At 34.2% G+C, this 19,226-nt stretch overlaps 1 protein-coding gene across 2 annotated transcripts; it reads right to left on the bottom strand.

Moving 5' to 3' along the window:
• Positions 1 to 1,209: 1,209 nt before the first annotated feature.
• LOC120623430 (zinc finger protein 14-like) lies at positions 1,210 to 18,527 on the bottom strand. 2 transcript variants are annotated; one of them, XM_039889461.1, is made up of 15 exons: positions 18,277 to 18,527; positions 16,957 to 17,088; positions 12,931 to 13,362; positions 12,731 to 12,853; positions 12,378 to 12,502; positions 11,571 to 11,645; positions 9,872 to 10,025; positions 9,519 to 9,640; positions 8,110 to 8,173; positions 7,286 to 7,308; positions 7,082 to 7,172; positions 6,396 to 6,518; positions 5,159 to 5,269; positions 4,426 to 4,541; positions 1,210 to 3,235 (listed from the first exon to the last, which is right to left on the bottom strand). In XM_039889461.1, exons 1-15 carry the CDS (start codon positions 18,382 to 18,384, stop codon positions 3,019 to 3,021), a joined length of 2,016 nt encoding a protein of 671 aa, XP_039745395.1. In that variant the 5' UTR covers positions 18,385 to 18,527; the 3' UTR covers positions 1,210 to 3,018. The 2 variants fall into 2 exon arrangements, with proteins under 2 accessions (XP_039745395.1, XP_039745402.1); XM_039889468.1 differs by lacking the exons at positions 1,210 to 3,235; positions 4,426 to 4,541; positions 5,159 to 5,269; ... (8 more) ...; positions 12,731 to 12,853; positions 12,931 to 13,362 and adding an exon at positions 13,530 to 15,230.
• Positions 18,528 to 19,226: the final 699 nt, after the last annotated feature.

Genomic DNA, 19,226 nt, shown 5'->3' with positions numbered 1-19,226 from the left:
GCCATAGTTTTTTATTACATATTACCTTTAGTGCCTTATTATTTTCTTAACTCACAATTTGATAGTTTTTGATACACTCACCATAAATAAAACATTGTATTTATTTTAAAGGTTAGGTTAGGTTGTTTGTTTTGCAAGCATGACCGAACATCATGTCAATTCGATACTCAATGTAATGACTCGACACAAAGTAAATTGTGTGCTGAATTTTTTTTGTTTTATTCCACTATAAGCTATCCACAGAACTAAGAACATACAGAACCCTCATATCGTCATTATTGCATGCAGTGCATCATAAAACAGTGATAACGCCCCACGCACTTCTTTCTTCACACCTGTGCAATGTTGCTAGTTCAAACTTTTCCCATTTTCCCCATTTTGTGGTAAACGTTTAGAACATTAGAGGTAAAATAATTACTGTCAACTGCTAAATGGAATGAAGTGACTAACCGCCTGTTCGAGAAACGCTACTAAAGTGGAGTGGTTTATGATGCTTCATTATTTGTATTGTACACGGTTCTATGTGATCTTAATTATGTGCTGCAATCTCGTATGGTGATGATGCAGTCTAAGATAATAGTGAGCGTGCCTTCGAACCCTCTCTCGAGGCATCTGCACTGCAGTGAGACGTAGGGAGGGTAAGGATGTATAGGCTTTTCTAAGCTCTCAATATCTCTAAATGAGAAAAGAGAGCTAGGTATCGTGTAGTATTGTATTATATACAACTAGTCTGGGCCCGCGTTTACTACAGTTTTACAAATCCCGTGGGAACCGTTTGTTTTCTTGTTATAAATAGTATACAGAATGCATAAGTTCAAAGAATGTGGTAAAACACATTTATTACAGCGAGGCTACTATACAATTGATAAATTTCTTAATGACAAGGTTGCTTGGAAGCATCCAACTCCGCTTTCAAGATAGAAAAATGAATTTTACAATGTAAAATCTAAATTGTTGATATTGGAAAATAGCAACTGCTGAGGTAGAATCTGCCTTCAGAACCGGTGGTAGAGGCACTACAAACAGACAGACTTGACGTTTCAAAAGTGCTTATATTAGGCCTACTTGAAATAAATGAATTTTGAATTTTTTTAATTTTATACTATGTTACTCTCCAACCTCTCGACCATCTCTATGCCAAAAATAAAGTCGATTAGTTGCTTAGTTAGAGCTTAAAGTACGGACAAACAATAAACCAAAAAATACACGTGTTATTAAAAACATTTATTTATTAATACAAGAGTGATTGATAAATAAAATTATCCACCTTTTATACTATTTGAAGAATAGTAATTAGTAGTTTTTTATATAAACACAGTTTTCTTGTGAGAGTTGGTTAAGGCAACGGAAAATGCCAGGGCAATTTACTGGCCCTGTTGGAAAAAGAACCGTATCACCATAGCCTAAAGTAGATAAATGTATGAATATCGACACCGATGATTGACTAAAAAATCTAAGAGTACGCGTAGGCTGCCCGTACATACGACAATATGCTGAATATTGTCAAAATATTGAGGAGTTGATGTGTTGATAAAAAATTGGCAATATTCATATTGTGAATTGGACAGCTTTAGGAAACGTTTTGACGTAGTAGACCCTGGTGCAGTGGTGAGCCCTGCGATCTGAATAATGGGAGGTCCCGTTTTCCACCCTCGACAGTGGAAATTGGCGAATTTATAATATCTTGATGTTCTCTGGTCTGTTCTGGTGAAAATTTCTCTTGCCGTGAGTCGAATCCAGATTACCTATAAGACCACAGCGCTCACTTGCGCCAGAAAGTTGTACCCTGCGTCGAAATATTTTCTATGTGTATTCTTGTATCTTTTTTGCTAAATGACGTCTCTTACTTATAAAAACTTAAAAAAAAAGATACAATATCTTTTTTTTTAAGTTGTGTGGGTCGCATCCTTCCTGCATCCACTTACTAATTCCGATTGTAGGCGAACAAGTATCTAAAAAAGCATTTTTATTTCCCAACTACAGTTAAGTGAAAATAGACAATAGGTTTAACAAAACTAGTAAGTATACGGCTGCGTTCACATGGCTATACACTACACGTTTTTGACAGTACACTGTTTAAATTTGTACATTTCAGCAAAGAAATATATTTTATTCTATTCTATCCATAATCCTAATGACGACGAATGAAATAAAAGCATTTGAATGTGAGTTTCACCTTATGTCACATACAGCAAACATATTGTTAAACTGAACGCAACCTCATAAAAATTATCTACGTAGTGTATGAATTAGAATATGATAATTTTTAGCGTCATCTGCCAAATTTAAGGGGTGTGACTCACCACCATCGCTATAAGCAGTATTATTTTAAAATTAACAGTTTATAAGACAGAGCTTGACGTCCATAAAATGAGGATTATATTTCTGTAACAAATCATCAGTGTTATAATAATACATGTTTAAGCGATACTTGTAAAGGGGCGGATAAGATTTTCAAACTGCAAAGAAAGTAGTACTACGTTTCTGATACACCAATCTTTTTTTAAATTCCTTAATCGTTGATTACTTCCAACTTGTGTTTCCGAACGATCTATTAATTAGTTAAATGAACTAGTTTTAGGTAATTTATTTGATACAGCTCTCTGCTTGTACTTCATCATATCAACCCATTAATGTTCACTATAGGGCATGGGTCTCCTGCTACAATGAGAATAGTTTAGGTAATAGTCCACCACGTTGGCCCTGTGCGGATTTGTGGACTTTTTTTATCAAGAAAGCTGAACCCTTCTCATCGTGGGAGGAGATCCGTGCCTATAGGGTTTGGAACTATAGGCACGGAATTAAATTGTCAAAAATATATAAAATGTATGGAATGTATATTGTTTGTTTGGGTAGGCAGTGCATTTGTGCATATATGAAGTGAACGCCACTGCCCGTGCATCTATAGTGGACCGTTAATGGGTTTGTATGATGATGATGACTGTCAAAAACTTGTGATGTTTATATAATCAAGTCTCACTTATCTCAACTTACTTAATCAAGCTACGAGGTAGATACTTATGGATATTTTTGGTAACCGAGCGTCAAGTAATCCAAGTTATTATCACTGTTTTGCGGCACCGTTGCCACAGCGTTATTCACTGCATCGGGTGCGGATTCGACTACCGGGGCGGATCTTTTCGTCGATTTAGACAACGGTGTATTGTCGTCCGAGTCTACGCTTTCTTCGGCCGCTATGCTTATGTTTAACTCTTCTTTTTTGCGTCTTCTGTTCCTGTAAGATTAATATTGTTAGTGCTTTAGAAACGAACGTGGCATAACGTTGGAATAGTTATACAGTCTTGTTATGTGAGATGCTTTTACTATAAAGAAAAATATAAATAGGGCAAAACTAATCAGGGCGTGCCATGAACACGTCCTGCATCTTTAAACCTGAGTCGTAAGTGTTAAACCTAATGAAAAGGTAGCTTGGAAGCATCCGGCTCCGCTTTCATCTCTCACAAGATAGAAAAATGAATTTTAAAATGTAAATTGTTGATATTGGAAAAGAGCAACTGCTGAGTTTCTTGCCGGCTTCTTCTCGGTAGAATCTGCCTTCCGAACCGGTGGTAGAGTCACTAAACACAGACAGGCTTGACGTTTCAAAAGTGCTTATATTAGGTCTATTTGAAATAAATGAATTTTGAATTATGAATTATGTGAATGTAATAAAAGCGGCAACCAAGCCCTAAACAGCAAAACAGCATTGTTGCAACGCAGCATTGCGAAAGTGCTGTTTTGCGGGCTTTACTACTACTAAGCGTGCGTCCAATTAAGCGTGTCATATTGCTACATTGCTATTCCAACGTTATGCGACTTTTAATAGTGAAGCCCTTCGGGTATTTGAAATTTTCGACTACAAAGCAAACACTCCACTGCAATCTCATCATCATCTCAGTGGTAAGATGCAATGGCGTGCACTGCGTTTCTTACCTCTTATGCATACAGCAGGAAAATTGCATAAAACTGCAAAAATTCTCCTCCCATACAAGTTATATATCAATTTCAGGGTAGGCAGTGCTTTTGTGCATCTATGAAGTGCACGCCACTGGCAAGATGGTAGCGGACAGGGATTGTAACGGAACGTTACACATTCGTATCAATATATTTATCATGTCTTTTATATTATCCATCATATATAATCTAAACTTTCTTTAAATAATAGAAATTAAGGTTAAAGCTAACCTATAAAAGTACCTTTAATAAATAGATTTAAAAAAAGGGAAAGCTGTTTCGTTCCACATTAAGTTGAGAATCTCTCCTTAACAGAGCACCACGTTGGGCACCAGAGACACGTACCTGCGGCTAGGACGCCGCGAAATGGCGGCCGCGTGCTATTAATGGCATATGAAACCTATATACCAATCTACGCGGCGTCGTAACGCGGGCCTGCCATAAATATTAATAACCAAAATTAGCAGTCACCTTTTTGGATAGGGTTGCATAAGATGGAAGGTCCTGTAGTGAAGTTTCATACTGTTGTTCTGTGTGAAGCGCTTGTCACACAATGTGCAGCCGTAGGGTTTCTCTCCGGTGTGAGTCTGAAACAGAGATTTCTTCGTCATATTTGCCGAATACCTTCTGCTATTTTGAGTCGGAGGTAGATCAATGACAAAAAGCACTAATAAAAATTTTAATAGGGAAACTCGACCAATCTCAAGAAGCACACGTTCGAGCAAGAGTTTTGTGATTGCTCGCTTAATCGACCCGAAAACATCAAAAAGGATTTCCCAGGTCGATCTCCAAACATTGGAATCAATCAATCTCCAAACAATGTACCCACTAACTAAAAAGTTGGGTAAAGATGAAAAGCTCAGTCCTGCTTATAGGAAGCCAATGCGGCATCTATACAAACTCTAAACACTTTTCAAGCCAGTGACTTCTGCACGCGCACCCGTATTTCAATTGCTGACGCGTATCCATAGAGTGCAAATGTCTTGAATTAATTTTCGATTGCCACCAGAAGTGAGAAAAACTCAGAAATGACTGGTCTCATCCAAACAACTAGGGCCCGGACAGCGGCGGCCTGCCTGTTTGTATGGTGCCAGCCCACTAGCCATGGTTTACTAGGCGTGCGTTGCCCGATAAGTTTCTTCCAATTTGATATACAGAACGCGAAAAGTAGCTTGATTATTTCAATTCTAGCTATGCAACTTACTACGGCGTGTCGCTTGAGACCCACGCTGGAGTGGAACTGTTTCCCGCAAGTTTCACATGGATGAAGACGCTCTCGGGTGTGCATGTTTTGATGAGCCGTCACACTACCTGGCTGGAACATTATTTATTTATATAGAAACAAAAGAAGAACAAAAATTTCTCCGTTCTCTTGCTGTAAGTCCTATCTACAAAGGTTGCCTGTAAGAGATTGCTTGCAGCAATAAGGCCGCCTTTGCATGTCTACATTGTGTACTGTATACTCCTTACTGTTTCTTTTCCTATATGTTATACGTGCAATAAAGTGTTTCTTCTTCTTCTTCTTAAAAATTTACTAAATACAAAACACTTCACATAGGCCTAATTTATAAGCACTTTTAAAAAGTCAAGTCCGTTTGATTTCAATTTTTGACGATTCTACCAAGAAAAAGCCGGCATGAAACTCAGCGAAACTCTTTTCCAAAATCAACAATCCTCAACAATCAACCGTCGTTTTTTCCAAGCAACCTTGTCAATCAACACATTGAGAAATTTATCAATTTCTTAGTGACCTTGTTGTAATAATTGTGTTTTTAACATATTGCTTAAACTGTACCAAAATTACCCTAGAGGTCATATTATAAAGGGGTCCATTATACTCCATCTCACAAATTACCTCTGTTCCTTTCGCAGACGAAGCAGATGTCACTATTTTATGCCCATTTCTTGTAAGACTATACTATATTATTAAAATATATTGTTAAGCTACAATAAGAATATCTATTTCTTTGAATTTCTCACGGAAGGATTCGTTTGATACTACCATATGTGTAATTCCATCTCATATTATATATATAAGAAAGTGGTTTTGTTTGTTTGTCCCTTCTGTACGCCGTAAATCGACATAGATAATTAAAAGGACGGAGAGTAAATATGTTGGCTACCTTTAATCTTGGAAAACAAGAAATTACAAAGTGAGATTTAAACAGAAAAATAATGCACATAAAAATAGTGATCCCAGGAAAACTACTGGTTCCAACGAAGACGAAGAAGGCGGGTAGCAGCTAGTGATTACATAATTAGCCAAAGATCCCTCCTCTTCCCGCTTCGACTGCGGTAATCTGGCTCTGCCATGCTTACGCATCGGTACTGTCAATGAGTATACAAAGACTTTACAAAGATTTCTTTATGTAATAGACGCGTGTGTATAAGTGTGTGTTATGCGTAAATAATTTCAATTCATTTGATACACATCATCTTACCGCCAACGAAGCGCCACAAATTTCGCAGATGTGTCTTTCGTTGGGCGCGAAGAACGACGTCCGAGGATGTTCCGAAAGATGGTGTTTCATACACGCTGCTTGCGTTTCAAAGTGCTTGCCACACTAAAAATAATTCATTACCAATTTAGTAGGATAAGACTGTAGTGCTCGTTTTAGAGTATCAAAAAACTTTAAAGTTAAAGACCTACTATTGTCTACTTTTACCTATTATTAAATATAATACGGCATATTGAATATTTTTATGAATAATATACATACACACTTATAATATAAAGATAAACAACCAGACACTGAAAAAGATGCATGTTCATCACACAAATATTTCCAGTTGTGGGAATCGAACCCACGGCCATGGACTCAGAAAGCCAGGTCGCTGCCCACTGCGCCAGTCGGCCGTCGTATTATTCTGCACTCCCGATATTTTATTACACATTTTAGCTATAGTTTGCCATATCAAACTTAAAGTGCATTATCAAATACATTTAAACATAACACTTTTTATCGCCTTTCGATCACCTCAAAACAAAACAAAACAAAATGCATTTATTTTAAGTATGCCTAGGGTATTTCATTAGTAATTTTGAACGTCAAGTGTGTCTGTTTGTTGTGATTCTACTACCGGTTTGAAAGGCAGAGTATAAAAGAAAAAGTTAATTTTAACATACTTGATGGCAGGAGGTAGGTTTCGTTCTGGCCCTCCGAATTCTTCTGAACTTCCTTTTTTGCGGTTTGAAAATGTCTTCGTTGGGTCTCTTTCTGAAAATAAATCAAACTTTATTGAATTAGTTCACAAAAAGTACAAAAAAAATGTATGAAAGTTTTTAAATAGGCATATTGTAATGAAGAAATTAGATCATAAAATTTCTTACTTATCTCTTAACCTGCTCGTTATCTGAAACAAAATAAAGCTATCATAACATTTGAGTTAGAAAAGCAAAAAAAGGGAACACACCACCAATAGTTATACTTACATACCGAATGAATAATACAAATAATAACAAATGTAAAGTATGTTTCTTAGTTTGTCATTTCACGCAGAAATGAGGCGAGGGAATGACGTGTTTTTGCATAGAGATAATTTATGGGTGGCAAAGGCAACTTTTTATACAACATGTAAATGAAAACCGAAATAATCCTTTACAGGCTTTAGAGGTACATAATATATCTCTGAGACTTATCTATGTAACCGAAAACCTAATAGTTTTTGAGTAAACCACTTCCATAGTTCTTACTGAAAGAAATCAGATACAACCCATGCATCGCATGCAAAATAAAATAAAAAGTATTGTGTCACTTTATTAGGTATGTGCGTCGCGTAACTATGCCCGTAGGTACTATGCCCGTATCAGTCTTTTATCTTCAATAGGGTTGTCATAAATAAACACTTAGAATGTTTTGAATTCGTTTGTATAAAAAAATAAATATACTTCTTTTGATTTAAAATTTTACAGGGTCCTTGTGAAATATACTTATGCATCCTTCAATATTATTTCGTAATTCTGTTACACGTTGTATATATAAAAAAAGTTTAAGTTATATGCGAGCTATTTTGTATACTATTTTGTATAACAAATGGCAGTATGGTTTGGTGGCCTGGCCTTTTTTGTATTTATAACATCAGAAGTAAAGTAGGTGGGTTACAATTAACGCGGGCGAAGCCAAGTGTTTTTAAAGTGAAAATAAACAGTCTTACCTTTGCTTTTAGAACTTTCCCCAAAATTTTTCGTTGTGGCGGATCATCGAGTTTCTTTTCATCACTGAAAAAACAAATCGTTATTTATATGCCTTAAAAGATTCAGCCAAATGAATAAACACTATAATTTTATCTCGTGCTTAACAGTAATTCTAAAATGATAGGTCTTCAACAAAATAAAATCGTTATTAGAAAATAATAGCTTATATATATATTGTGGGCTTCTTCTTAGACCGGGGCGCGATTGGAACCCTCGTAGCTTTAGTTTTAAGTTTACGATTGTAGTTATCCATCGCCATCACTACTTACTGCTATGTACACATTTTGTATAATATATTTAGCATATATTTATAGCACATTTACATTATCATAAAAATATTAAATACCCAAGACAAATTAACTCTAAAACATATTCTTGAATTTTAATTTGAGAGGATAAGTACCAAAACAAATTACGGTGGGGCATAAAAGGCCAAAATAGCAAATACCAGTGTACCGTAGATTGTTTTTTATTAAATTGATAATATACTAAGAAAAAAAAAACATTTTCAGCGCACGCTTATAGCCTATAAACGTAACACAAAATGTGTAAGAATTTGCCCATAAATGTATACGTACTGTAGAGAAAAAACACTTTGAAATCAGTCCATTTTTTAGCACTCTTACAGACAAGGTTAAATTTATGCCATCCATCTTTTTATACTAGCCCCGGAGGGTTAAGTCCATGTTAAGTACCTCATGCCCGTTTTCACTAGAGCAAGGTATGACTTAGGTGATAACTAAGTGAACTCAACTATTGAACGGTTGATATTTGCCTAGGAATCTCCTTCGATTAGGCGTTACTTATGCATTGCCTTGTTCGTTGAAGCAAAAATAAACTTGCAGTGCAGTACACTAGACTACACAAAATAAGCAGTTCATTTAAAGGAAATTGTATACAATTTTACAATAAATTACCGGTTGATTTCTTGGGGATGTCACTAAAGAAGTTCAAAGTTTGTATTAAGCGAAAGCTTATAGAAAAGTCCTATTATAGTATAAAGGATTACGTAAACGATAAAAAAGCTTGGGTGTAAACAATTGCTCTAACCAGGTTGCTTCTTAAATATTTTCTAATGACAATGTGAGATGGTGATAACAAAAAGAACACCCGGCTAAGTTTGTTGTGGGCTTCTTCTTAGACCGGGGCGCGATTGGAACCCTCGTAGCTTTAGTTTTAAGTTTACGATTGTAGTTATCGCCATCACTACTTACTGCTATGTACACATTTTGTATATAATAACGCATCAAAAGTGCCATCTATGTGCCTATTTGAATAAAGAAATATTTGACTTTGACTTTGACTTTGTTGTTAGTGAAAACGGGCATAAGACATCTAAAAACACCCAAAAAGAAATGAGGCAACTCACTCATAACCTTCGGAATGCATCGCTGAATGGAATAGGTGTTCGTCGTAAGCCTTTCTGGTCTCGAAGCGAATATCACATCGCGAACAGAACGTGTTGACTTCCTCATCGTCGCCGGGGCTCTCCTGAATGAGTAAATGATTTGGATAAAATCAACGGGTCTTACTCCGGTCACTATGCCGCCTTTCTTATGTAGCTATGAATTTTTATCTGAATTAAACGTTATTATTATTATTATTTACGAAAAGTGCAATAGCTCAGGTTTCAGGTCTCGCAGACAAAATGTTTTACATTGTATTCCTAGATAAGGAGGTCGTAAGGAGGGCAGCCTTTGTAAAAAATCTAAGAATACTCACATCGCCATTCTCGACGCCGTCATTATCATTGAAACAATGCTTGACCCGCTTATGCATATGCAAGCCCATTTCACTGACGAACGATGACCCGCAAAGCGTGCAAAGATGCTCACTCCGGTGCGTGCGTAGATGGGTGTAGTACGTTGAGAAGTGTCTGACGGAACATAATACGGGCGGATATTATGTGGCTAACATACACTTACTAATGACTGAGGAACTGTATACCGTTATAAAACGTGTACCTAAATGAAAATCGAAATAATACTTCAGAGGATTTAGATGTCAATTATTTACTGGCTCTGAGACTTATCTGGGAAACCGAAACGCTAATAGTTTTGAGTAAACCATTGCCATAGTTTTTAGTGAAAGGAATCAGATACAGCCCTAACATCAAATGCAAAAGTAAAATGTAGTGACTCCGGTCACTTTATTAGGTACGCGTCGCGTAGCATAGGTACTATGCACGTGTCGGTATTTTAACATCATTAGGGTTATCATGTTTGAATTAGTAAGTACGGAAAAATAAATATGCTTCTTTCGATTTAATATTTTTACAAGGTAATATCCTTATTACATATACTTATGCAACCTTCAACAGTTTTTCGTAATTTCGTTACACGTTGTATTAGCAGTAGTAGCCTAGTTGGGGATGCAAACTCACTTTAGGGGTGACCGAGTTCGACCTTTAACATTTTGGAGTGATGTACAATTTTATTTAAGCTCAAACATAAATTGCTTTAACGGTAAAGGGAAACATCGTGAAGAAACCTGCATGCCTGAGTTTCCCCACACGTAGCTAACGAGATCGATTATGGCCTAAATCCTTGTCATTCTAAACTACCGAGATATGTGTTGTTTATGATGATAAGCAGGTCAGTTGTGATTTACTACACTCAACACTATTGTGCTACTAGTAACGTGCCCCATACAAGCATAAAAGCACTGCCTACCGTACATTTTAATACAAATCTTAAAAACGCTATATCAACATTTTGGAATCTCGACATCCCTAAGCCCTCTGAGCTATGAGCCCCTCTTGAGCGCTACAGTTAGTTGAGCTTCCGATTACTATGGTTCTTTATGGTATGGATCCCAATGTGATTTAATTTAAGCAAGCAATGTTCTCATCGTATCACTCGCTGACTAACCGAGCTTCATATTTTTATAAATCCTATATTTAAGAAGATGGTATACGCTGTGCCAGAATTCCTCAGTCTTTTACCCCGTAATGTGCAATAGTGACAGCTGTCAGTAGCTCCTAGTACTAGACTAACTCTTGCTTTTTTCATGTTACTTTTTCATATTTTTCTTGGAGTCATCTGAACATTGCGACAGATAGGTGAAATTTTGGTAATGTTGTAGCTTTACAAGAAAAAGAAATCATAACGACAATTGACACCAATTTGAACTTATGAAAAAAAAAAGAAAAAAAGATTGCTCCAAAGGCATTATCCAGGAAGAAAACTCCTAATCATTCCAGTGCCATAAGTCACCAAAAGCAATATGCACTGTTCGAGCACTTAAGTCTACAGGCACATGAATGAATTTGATTAAGAATGACCATTTTTACGCTTAATTTAATAAGTAGGAAAGATAATATTATTTTTCCCACATATTAGGTTAAAGTCGGTTGGATTGATGACGTGGTACAGGAGATGTGGCTACGGATTTTAGCAAGCAGATGTTTCGTTTGTTTTACCTAAATTCCTCATTGCAATGCAAACATTTCTTCGTGAATCCACTGTGGTAAATGTCGTGTAGCAATGCAGTGTTTCTGCAAACAAAAATCAGATTCGTGGAATAAATTATCTAAAAATAAACATAAAAATATTCTTCACATTCTTAAATGAGCGTAAATCGAGTTCATGAAGAACCTTAACATTCTTTATGAACTCGATTTAATAGTAAATGCAATCATTTTATATACGTAAAAGTTATGTAAAGCAGTGGCGTGCATAGAGGGTATGCACAGGATATGCAGATGATATTAAATGAAAAAAATCTCCAGTACAAGCTATAAAAAACTTAAGGATAGGCATTGTAAGAGTTTCATTTTATATCATCTGCATACCTTGCAGATGATCTAAAATGATGAAAATCTTCATTACGAATTTAAAAAAACTTAAGGTTATGCATTGTCAGAGTTATAAAAAGCCTACCCTTTAGTATTTATATTTCGTACTGAAGATTATCTTCATTTTATTTCATCTGCATACCCTGTGCATACCCTCTATGCACGCCACTACCCGCGACCATCGGACCGGTTTCGATGCATACAAGTGGACATCGAACACTTCCCTTGACGAGCTTTGTCACAAAAAGCTCTACTACTACTACAACAACAACACATACGTAAAGAGCCGGATAGTCCAGCCTTTTTTTTGTCGAATAGTCACTGACCACAAAAGTTGCCGAATACTTGCTTTACCGACTGGTCTGTACATCTCTACTCCATTTTAGTATCAATTTAGTATTCAAAGCAACAATAATTTAAAAAGAAACTTACTCAAGAGGGCAAATTAATCCACACCTCAGGCACTCGTACCTAATGTAGTGTTGACGCATATGTTTCTTGAGATGGCAGTTCCATTTAAATCGCATCCGGCAGAAACGACACTCAACCGTATCAGACTGTCAAGGAATCAAGGATTTTTACATTAGGATCATGTATACGATGACCACCAATCCGGCAAAACTATCTTCTAAGTTTTAAACAACAGCTACTGCCTAGTGATGTTTAGTATGAGGACAACCAATTAGCATCTATTGAGGTAATTGCGGATGATGCGAATAAGCCTCTTGCCTTAATATGCTATTACAATTCTACCAACATGAATAAGATGTAATTAAGTGCTTTACCTTATTGTGTGTTAGCTGACGATGTCTTTTTAACATTTCTTCCTTGGAGAATCCTTTGAAACAATCTGTGCATTTGTAAGCAGCTATTACATACTTTTCATTTTCGGCTCTTCGTCTGAATTCCTTAAAATTTATTCAATTTTGTTTATATAAACTTGTGATATTTACTTATAATTATTACTTAGAAATATGTTGATCACCTTTATAGCTTCCTCTTCTGATAATCTCTTTTTTCCCCAGTACTTGCTGTTGAGCAGCCTACTTCTTTTTAAAGTATATAAGTCTTTATCTTTTCCATCTAAAGCATCTTCAGCAACTTCTATCTCTATTTTGACGGCCTTAATTACTTCAGCTGATTTTTCCTTATCAATCGGAGATTTAGGATCCGAATCTGTATCAGCATCAGAAGCTGGAAATACATCGTCATCCCGAGCGACGTCAGCATCATCGAAGGAAGCGATTTCTATGTTTTCTATCTTTGTTAATCTTTGGTCATGTTGGGCTATTTCTTCTTTTATTGGAAGATCGTCTTCCGTTGAAAATATTTTTAGTACATTATACTTCAGTTTAAGTTTTGCGAGCGGTGATTGGAACTTTGTTGTGTCTAACTTGTATATTGCTTCATATGAAATCTAAAATTTGTCAGCAACATTGAAAGAGAAACATTTAAGGAAACAAGTGTTTTAAATTATTTCTAACTGAGGTAATTAACATTTGTGTTAGTTCTGAATTGCAAAAGTAATAAATAAAACGAATGGAATGGATTGATAATAATTATGATTTATTAAATAGGCATTACATACAATAGTACATAGTAATAAAAACAAAATGTTTTACATAAGATACATTTTAAAGAATCCCTTAATTAAGTATTTACGATAAGACTAGACTAGACTAGAATGGAATATAAATTAATACTGTGGTAACATTAAGATTCACAACTACTCAAGTTTTAGTCGCTTTCGATATCTTCTTTCAAGGGATATTTAGATAATGCATATCTAAATCTCATTTGAGATATATCCAAAGTCTTCATCAAAAACTGTTGACAAACTTTTGTTTCTTTTCCCCTGTGTGTTATGTAATATTCGTAAGTTATATTCTTTATAAACGTAGCTCCTTGGCGGCGACGGATACTTTTCGCTCTTATGCAGGAAAGCAGCCAATTTTGTTGCTCTTTTTTGTCCATTTTCCAATAACGTTCATGTATAATTACCCTGTCTACATCAGTTAGTCTAACAGAGCATTCATTACCGCACTTTATGTGACAAGGACTGGGTTTGACTTGTTTCCGAAAAGGATATTTACTTCGATTACGTTTTCTCTTTGTTGATCCTACGGTGAAAACTCTTTCCATTTGTAATTGATTTATAGAATCTGTAGTATCTTCATTTGTAGTATCCTGATCAGGTTCCGCTTCGAAATACTCTTGAGATGAAGTAGATGATAACACACTATGAATATTTGGCGTTAATTGATTTCGTGAAGTCATTCTCACTTTGCGATCCATGTCTTTTTTATTTATAAATGATTTAACAGATTGTACTAAGTCATCAGTTTGCATCAGTTTGTCATCAGGTTTTACCACATCATCGGGTTGTACAAGATCATCAATTTGGATTAAATCATCAGTTTGTACTAAATTTGATTCTGATGATGAATCAGATGAATAATTAAATAATGACACTGATGGGTTTGTCGCTAATTCCTCACCATAAGTTTTATAGACAGTTATCTCTTTGGTATGTTCCTCGGAATTCAAATTAATGGTAAATTTTTTTGATAATTTCTGAGATTCATTCACGGAATCATGTTTACTGTTTGTCGGTTGCGATTGTTTGATTTCGTCATTATTATCTACGTTATTTTTGTTGGTAACATCTAAATCTTCTATGATATATTCTATTACAGGTTCTTGAGATGTGTTAGGTAAATCAATATTAAGATTAGAATCGATATCATCATTGTTGGATGATATATCTAAATTCCTTTCTATATATTCTATGTTACTTTCATCAAACACTTGTGATATGCTGGGTAAATCACCATAAAGCATCGAAGATGATTCATTGTCATCCAAGCAATTTTCTATTAATTTTGAATCAATATCTTCTAACTCAGATTCTAGATTTAAATCGGGTAATTCACAGATAGTTATTGGATTTGTACCAGTTACCTGTTTATCATTCAGATCCTCATTATTTTTTGAAATATCTGTGTCAGTTTCTAAGTTTGGTTCTTGGAATGAGTGAAAAATGTTAGATGTTTCATTGCAAATTTTTGACAATGGGGCACTCTGAATCATAGTTTCATCCCCAAGTACTACATCAAGATTATTTATGAAAAATGAGTCAATTTCTACAGGATCAGTGCTGTTGAATTCATGATTTAGAACTGGAAGTTCTGTTGCATTAATTCCTGTCTCTAAGAAAGGACTTTCAACATCCGTTTCTTTTGATGTTGTTTTAGTAGATAACTTCGACAGTTCTATAATCCCAGCCTAAAACAAACCAATTTTTTTATTACCAAAAATTAAAACAAATTTACAATGTGATTCATGAACTATTAACATTTTTTTGTTAAAACTGTATAGTTACTTGGCTTAATAGTTTATATGCTGATATGATATCTATTAAATCTTATAATTTTTTTAAATATTTAATAAGATATAATTTAATTGCTTCATTTTGAATTACACTTTAATTGAAGAAATATAAACAAATTTAATCTATCAATATTACATCTGTAGGATAGTAATAAAAAAAAGATAGGAAAGACATTTTGAAGAAAAAACATAAGCGGTTGCTAAAATAAACCTATCATGCCAGAGGACCACTATCAAAAGTGTATGGAATCTGAATGCCCCAACAGTTTTAAAACCAATGACCAATAAAAAAAATTAAAGTATTTATTTATTAAATATTTATTTCATCTGTGGTTTACTCCATGTTTTTTAATGAAATTAATTAATAGATACTTTCTCTAAATGACTATTTCTGCACTAATATTATAATTGCAAAAGTGTGTCTTTTTGTTTGTTTATTACCCTTGTTTGGCTAAATAGTAGAACACATCTTAATGAAATTTGACACACATTGCTTGCATCTTTAAGATGGACATACAATCAAATTTAATAGAGATTTAACAAAAGAGCATTTGTTCCCTATGCATGGCTTAACTGTATAACTTATCTATCTTATACTTATAGTGATAGCATCCTGGAGTCAACCGTAGGTGCATTTAATCCTGGTAAAATAAACGGTTCCAGATTTCCAAAATAAACATGCAACAAAAGCTTCTAGCTGGCATTCGTTTTAATATTGTTGGGCGATTAGTCCTAAATGCATTAGGGTCCTTTGTTGGATTCCACATTTTAAATATTTAGAATTGATTAGTCTTGTTCTTAAGATATTTTTTTTATTGTACCGTTTGGCTTGTTTTAAGCTATTAAGATTATAAGTATTTAAATCAACAAAAATCATTATGGTATGTACAAGTTTAAGTTTAAAAAACAAATTAAGTTCACAACAATCAACAAAGATCATTTAAGAAAGTGACTCATTTATAATGATGTTTTAGAACCTAGTTAGTTGAAGTAGACCCACTACAAATGAATGCAATAACTTGTATCAAAATATTAAACACCCACAATCATGTGTTCAGTGTCACTTCATAGTAATCAATATGGAAAACTACACATTTTTATGTAATGTTCACCTCAAAATAAATAAATATATTTTCGATTTTGACAGAACGATAAATTAGACAATTTTTTATACCCAGACAATGATTGAATGATGCAATGCTTGAATAATAAATAAGTATTACTTAATATTTGTTTATACACAAAACAATACATTTAGTTAATAAAAAATACACAAAATAAGAAGAAAAAAATAATCGCAAAGCAAAGTAAAAGTTCACATTCATGTTTCATAGTAAATAAAACAATAAAAAATGAAACAATAAATTGGTACTTTTATATTGCTGATTTAGGTAGGTTAGGTAATTAATAAGAAATAATTTTATTTCTGAATTGATTTGTATCTAAGGAATAAAAAAACTCAGCCATGCATGATAATATAGAAAATATTATCTAAGAAATAAAAATGTCAATTAAATTTTAAGTAACAATAATTGTTACCCTATTTAGACCAAAAATAATTCATTCTGGCCTGCTAGGATCAGTTACTTTTAAAAATAACGGAAAACTAAAATGAACTTACAGGGCCCTTGCTCAACATATCCTTGAGTGCTTTTTGTCCTGAATAGCATTTTTCTTTGAATTTGTGAAATTTATGCAATAAGGTGGCACATTCAAAGCAAAAGTAATGTGGTAGTTCATCAGTTTCACTGACCTATAAAGAAGAACAATAATAGCTATCATCCTCATCATCATGTCAACCAATCGACGTCCACTGCTTGACATAGGTCTTTTGTAGGGAGTTCCACAATACACAATCCTGGGCCGCTTGCCTCCAGCGACTCCCCGGCTCTATAATAGCTATAGTGATCAGCTAAATATACATTGATAAAACCATTGCCAGATTAAGCCAGCACCATTATTGTAAAATTTGAACAATCAAAAAGAAATTGATTTTAACAAATTTAAATAAGTTTATATGTACAGCTTGATAACGATTTATTAGTATCAAATCCATCATACACAAATCTCTTGTAAGGTTAATAGACATGTCAATAAGTGATTAAATTAATAAGCAGTGCTGTCATTTTCTCCATGTTATTAAAAAGTTTCCACTTCCTTTAGAGTTGTCAATTATGTTTAATTTAGAGACTAGTGTTCAATAAAATTGGCACCATTCCTTAATGATGATATTATAATGTAGGCCAGAGCTCAGTTTTGCAATAACTACTTTGTATATCAATAGGATGGTGGGTGTTATTAAAAATGTGCTTTTACTAGTAGATAGTTATTCAATTGGACATAGAGACAAGGTGTGGGGCTGCAGCATTTGCTAATCTAATCTAGGCTTATCCAGAGATGGGTACAACAAAAATTATTATATGAAAGCACTGCCTGCACATACTATATATCCCTACCAATTTTATAAAACCACACAGTGAATGGGACAAACCATCAAAGTCACTTTCATGAATTGTATGAAATTACTAGTTACTGTGATAGGTACTCACTATACTAAGTAAATTGTATAAATATCTAAAACATTTGTATACTAAATGTTATAAAAAAAATGGCTTTGTTTGTTTGTTATGGGAAAGGTCACACTGTTTTAAAGCTTAGCTACACATCTTTGCACCGTAATTCTACTTCGTTTTAGTGGAGAGGTCTTCCTAAAGGTAGGGACATAAAACAGGGAGCAAAGATAGAGGAACCGTAGTATTTTATATGATATAGTCCCATATAGCTTTGTTCTGTTCCCACCCCAGCCTATGTATTTATTCATGGTACGCACTATTTTAATTACTTAAAACACTTCAGTTGTTCCGATGACTTATTGGTTTTGAAGGTCCCGTTATTATGTTTGCTAAGTTATACTGACATATATTTGATGAGGTTTACTTACTTTTAGCGCTAAAACTTCTTCGTAATAGGATTTGAGTTGAAATTGATCGTAATTGTAAACCTTTGCTTCGGTACGTAAACATATCCGGCATATTTTCAATTCGGACATGTTTACGTTTATTTACATCGTCATTATGTAAATATAGCCCTACATTATGCACGGAGTTCAGTAATTAACACACAGAAACTGGTTATTGTAAAATTTCGATTAAATTGGCTCAATACACTTGAACTAAAACGCCAAATTCCATTATGATCACAGACACAAGCACAGATTAATTAAAATGATGTTCGATTAAAAGAGAATCTCACAGGCTTATGCTATAATTTTTTTTACTTTTAGCGATTCGCGACACCAATTCGTAATATTATTTGCGACCACGATCAAAGATAATATGCGTTCCATGCTGTTTTATTCGATTAAACGCATTAAATTGAAATGTTATGATAGTCTCATCAGTGATTACTGATCAGAAAAAAATATCTCGGGCTAATGCTGTAAGTTTAATTTTGTTAAGTTGCAATAGGCGACCGGATAATAATTAAAAAAAATCTTAAATGTATATAAATATAATGTTTTTAACATGAAACGATTGTTCAATTAATGTTTTAGTGAAATAATATTCATTTATAATTTTAAATCAACAAAATGTAATAGAATTCAAATAAAGAATGTCAGTGCACGTTGTACACGCAGTGTCTGGGAGATTGGTATATTATGTTTTCTTAAGTGCCGTATTATTTAAATAAATTGATATTATAAATACAAACTAAGAGATATATATATATTTTTTTAATACAGACATACCTAATAAGAAAACATGTACGAATTAATTGTTATAAAGACAAAGCGAAGAGATATTTGTTTTTATTTAACTTCAACAGAATAACACAATATCCAACAATTCTTATCATACAATCTAATATCTATACATTCTTAATATTGTTACG

This window comes from Pararge aegeria, chromosome 1 (assembly GCF_905163445.1).
Source record: "Pararge aegeria chromosome 1, ilParAegt1.1, whole genome shotgun sequence".
Taxonomy (NCBI): Eukaryota; Metazoa; Arthropoda; class Insecta; order Lepidoptera; family Nymphalidae; genus Pararge; species Pararge aegeria.
The sequence above is the reverse complement of the archived record's forward strand: the minus strand, read 5'-3'. Positions and strand labels throughout refer to the sequence as shown.

Coding starts and splice junctions, on each gene's coding strand:
- LOC120623430 (XM_039889461.1), bottom strand. CDS start 18,384: ATGTCCGAATTGAAAATATGCCGGATATGTTTACGTACCGAAGCAAAG. Junction 12,503..12,730: donor GTCAGCTAACACACAATAAG/GTAAAGCACTTA, acceptor ATTCCTTGACAG/TCTGATACGGTTGAGTGTCG. Junction 3,236..4,425: donor ATGCAACCCTATCCAAAAAG/GTGACTGCTAAT, acceptor TTAATCTTACAG/GAACAGAAGACGCAAAAAAG.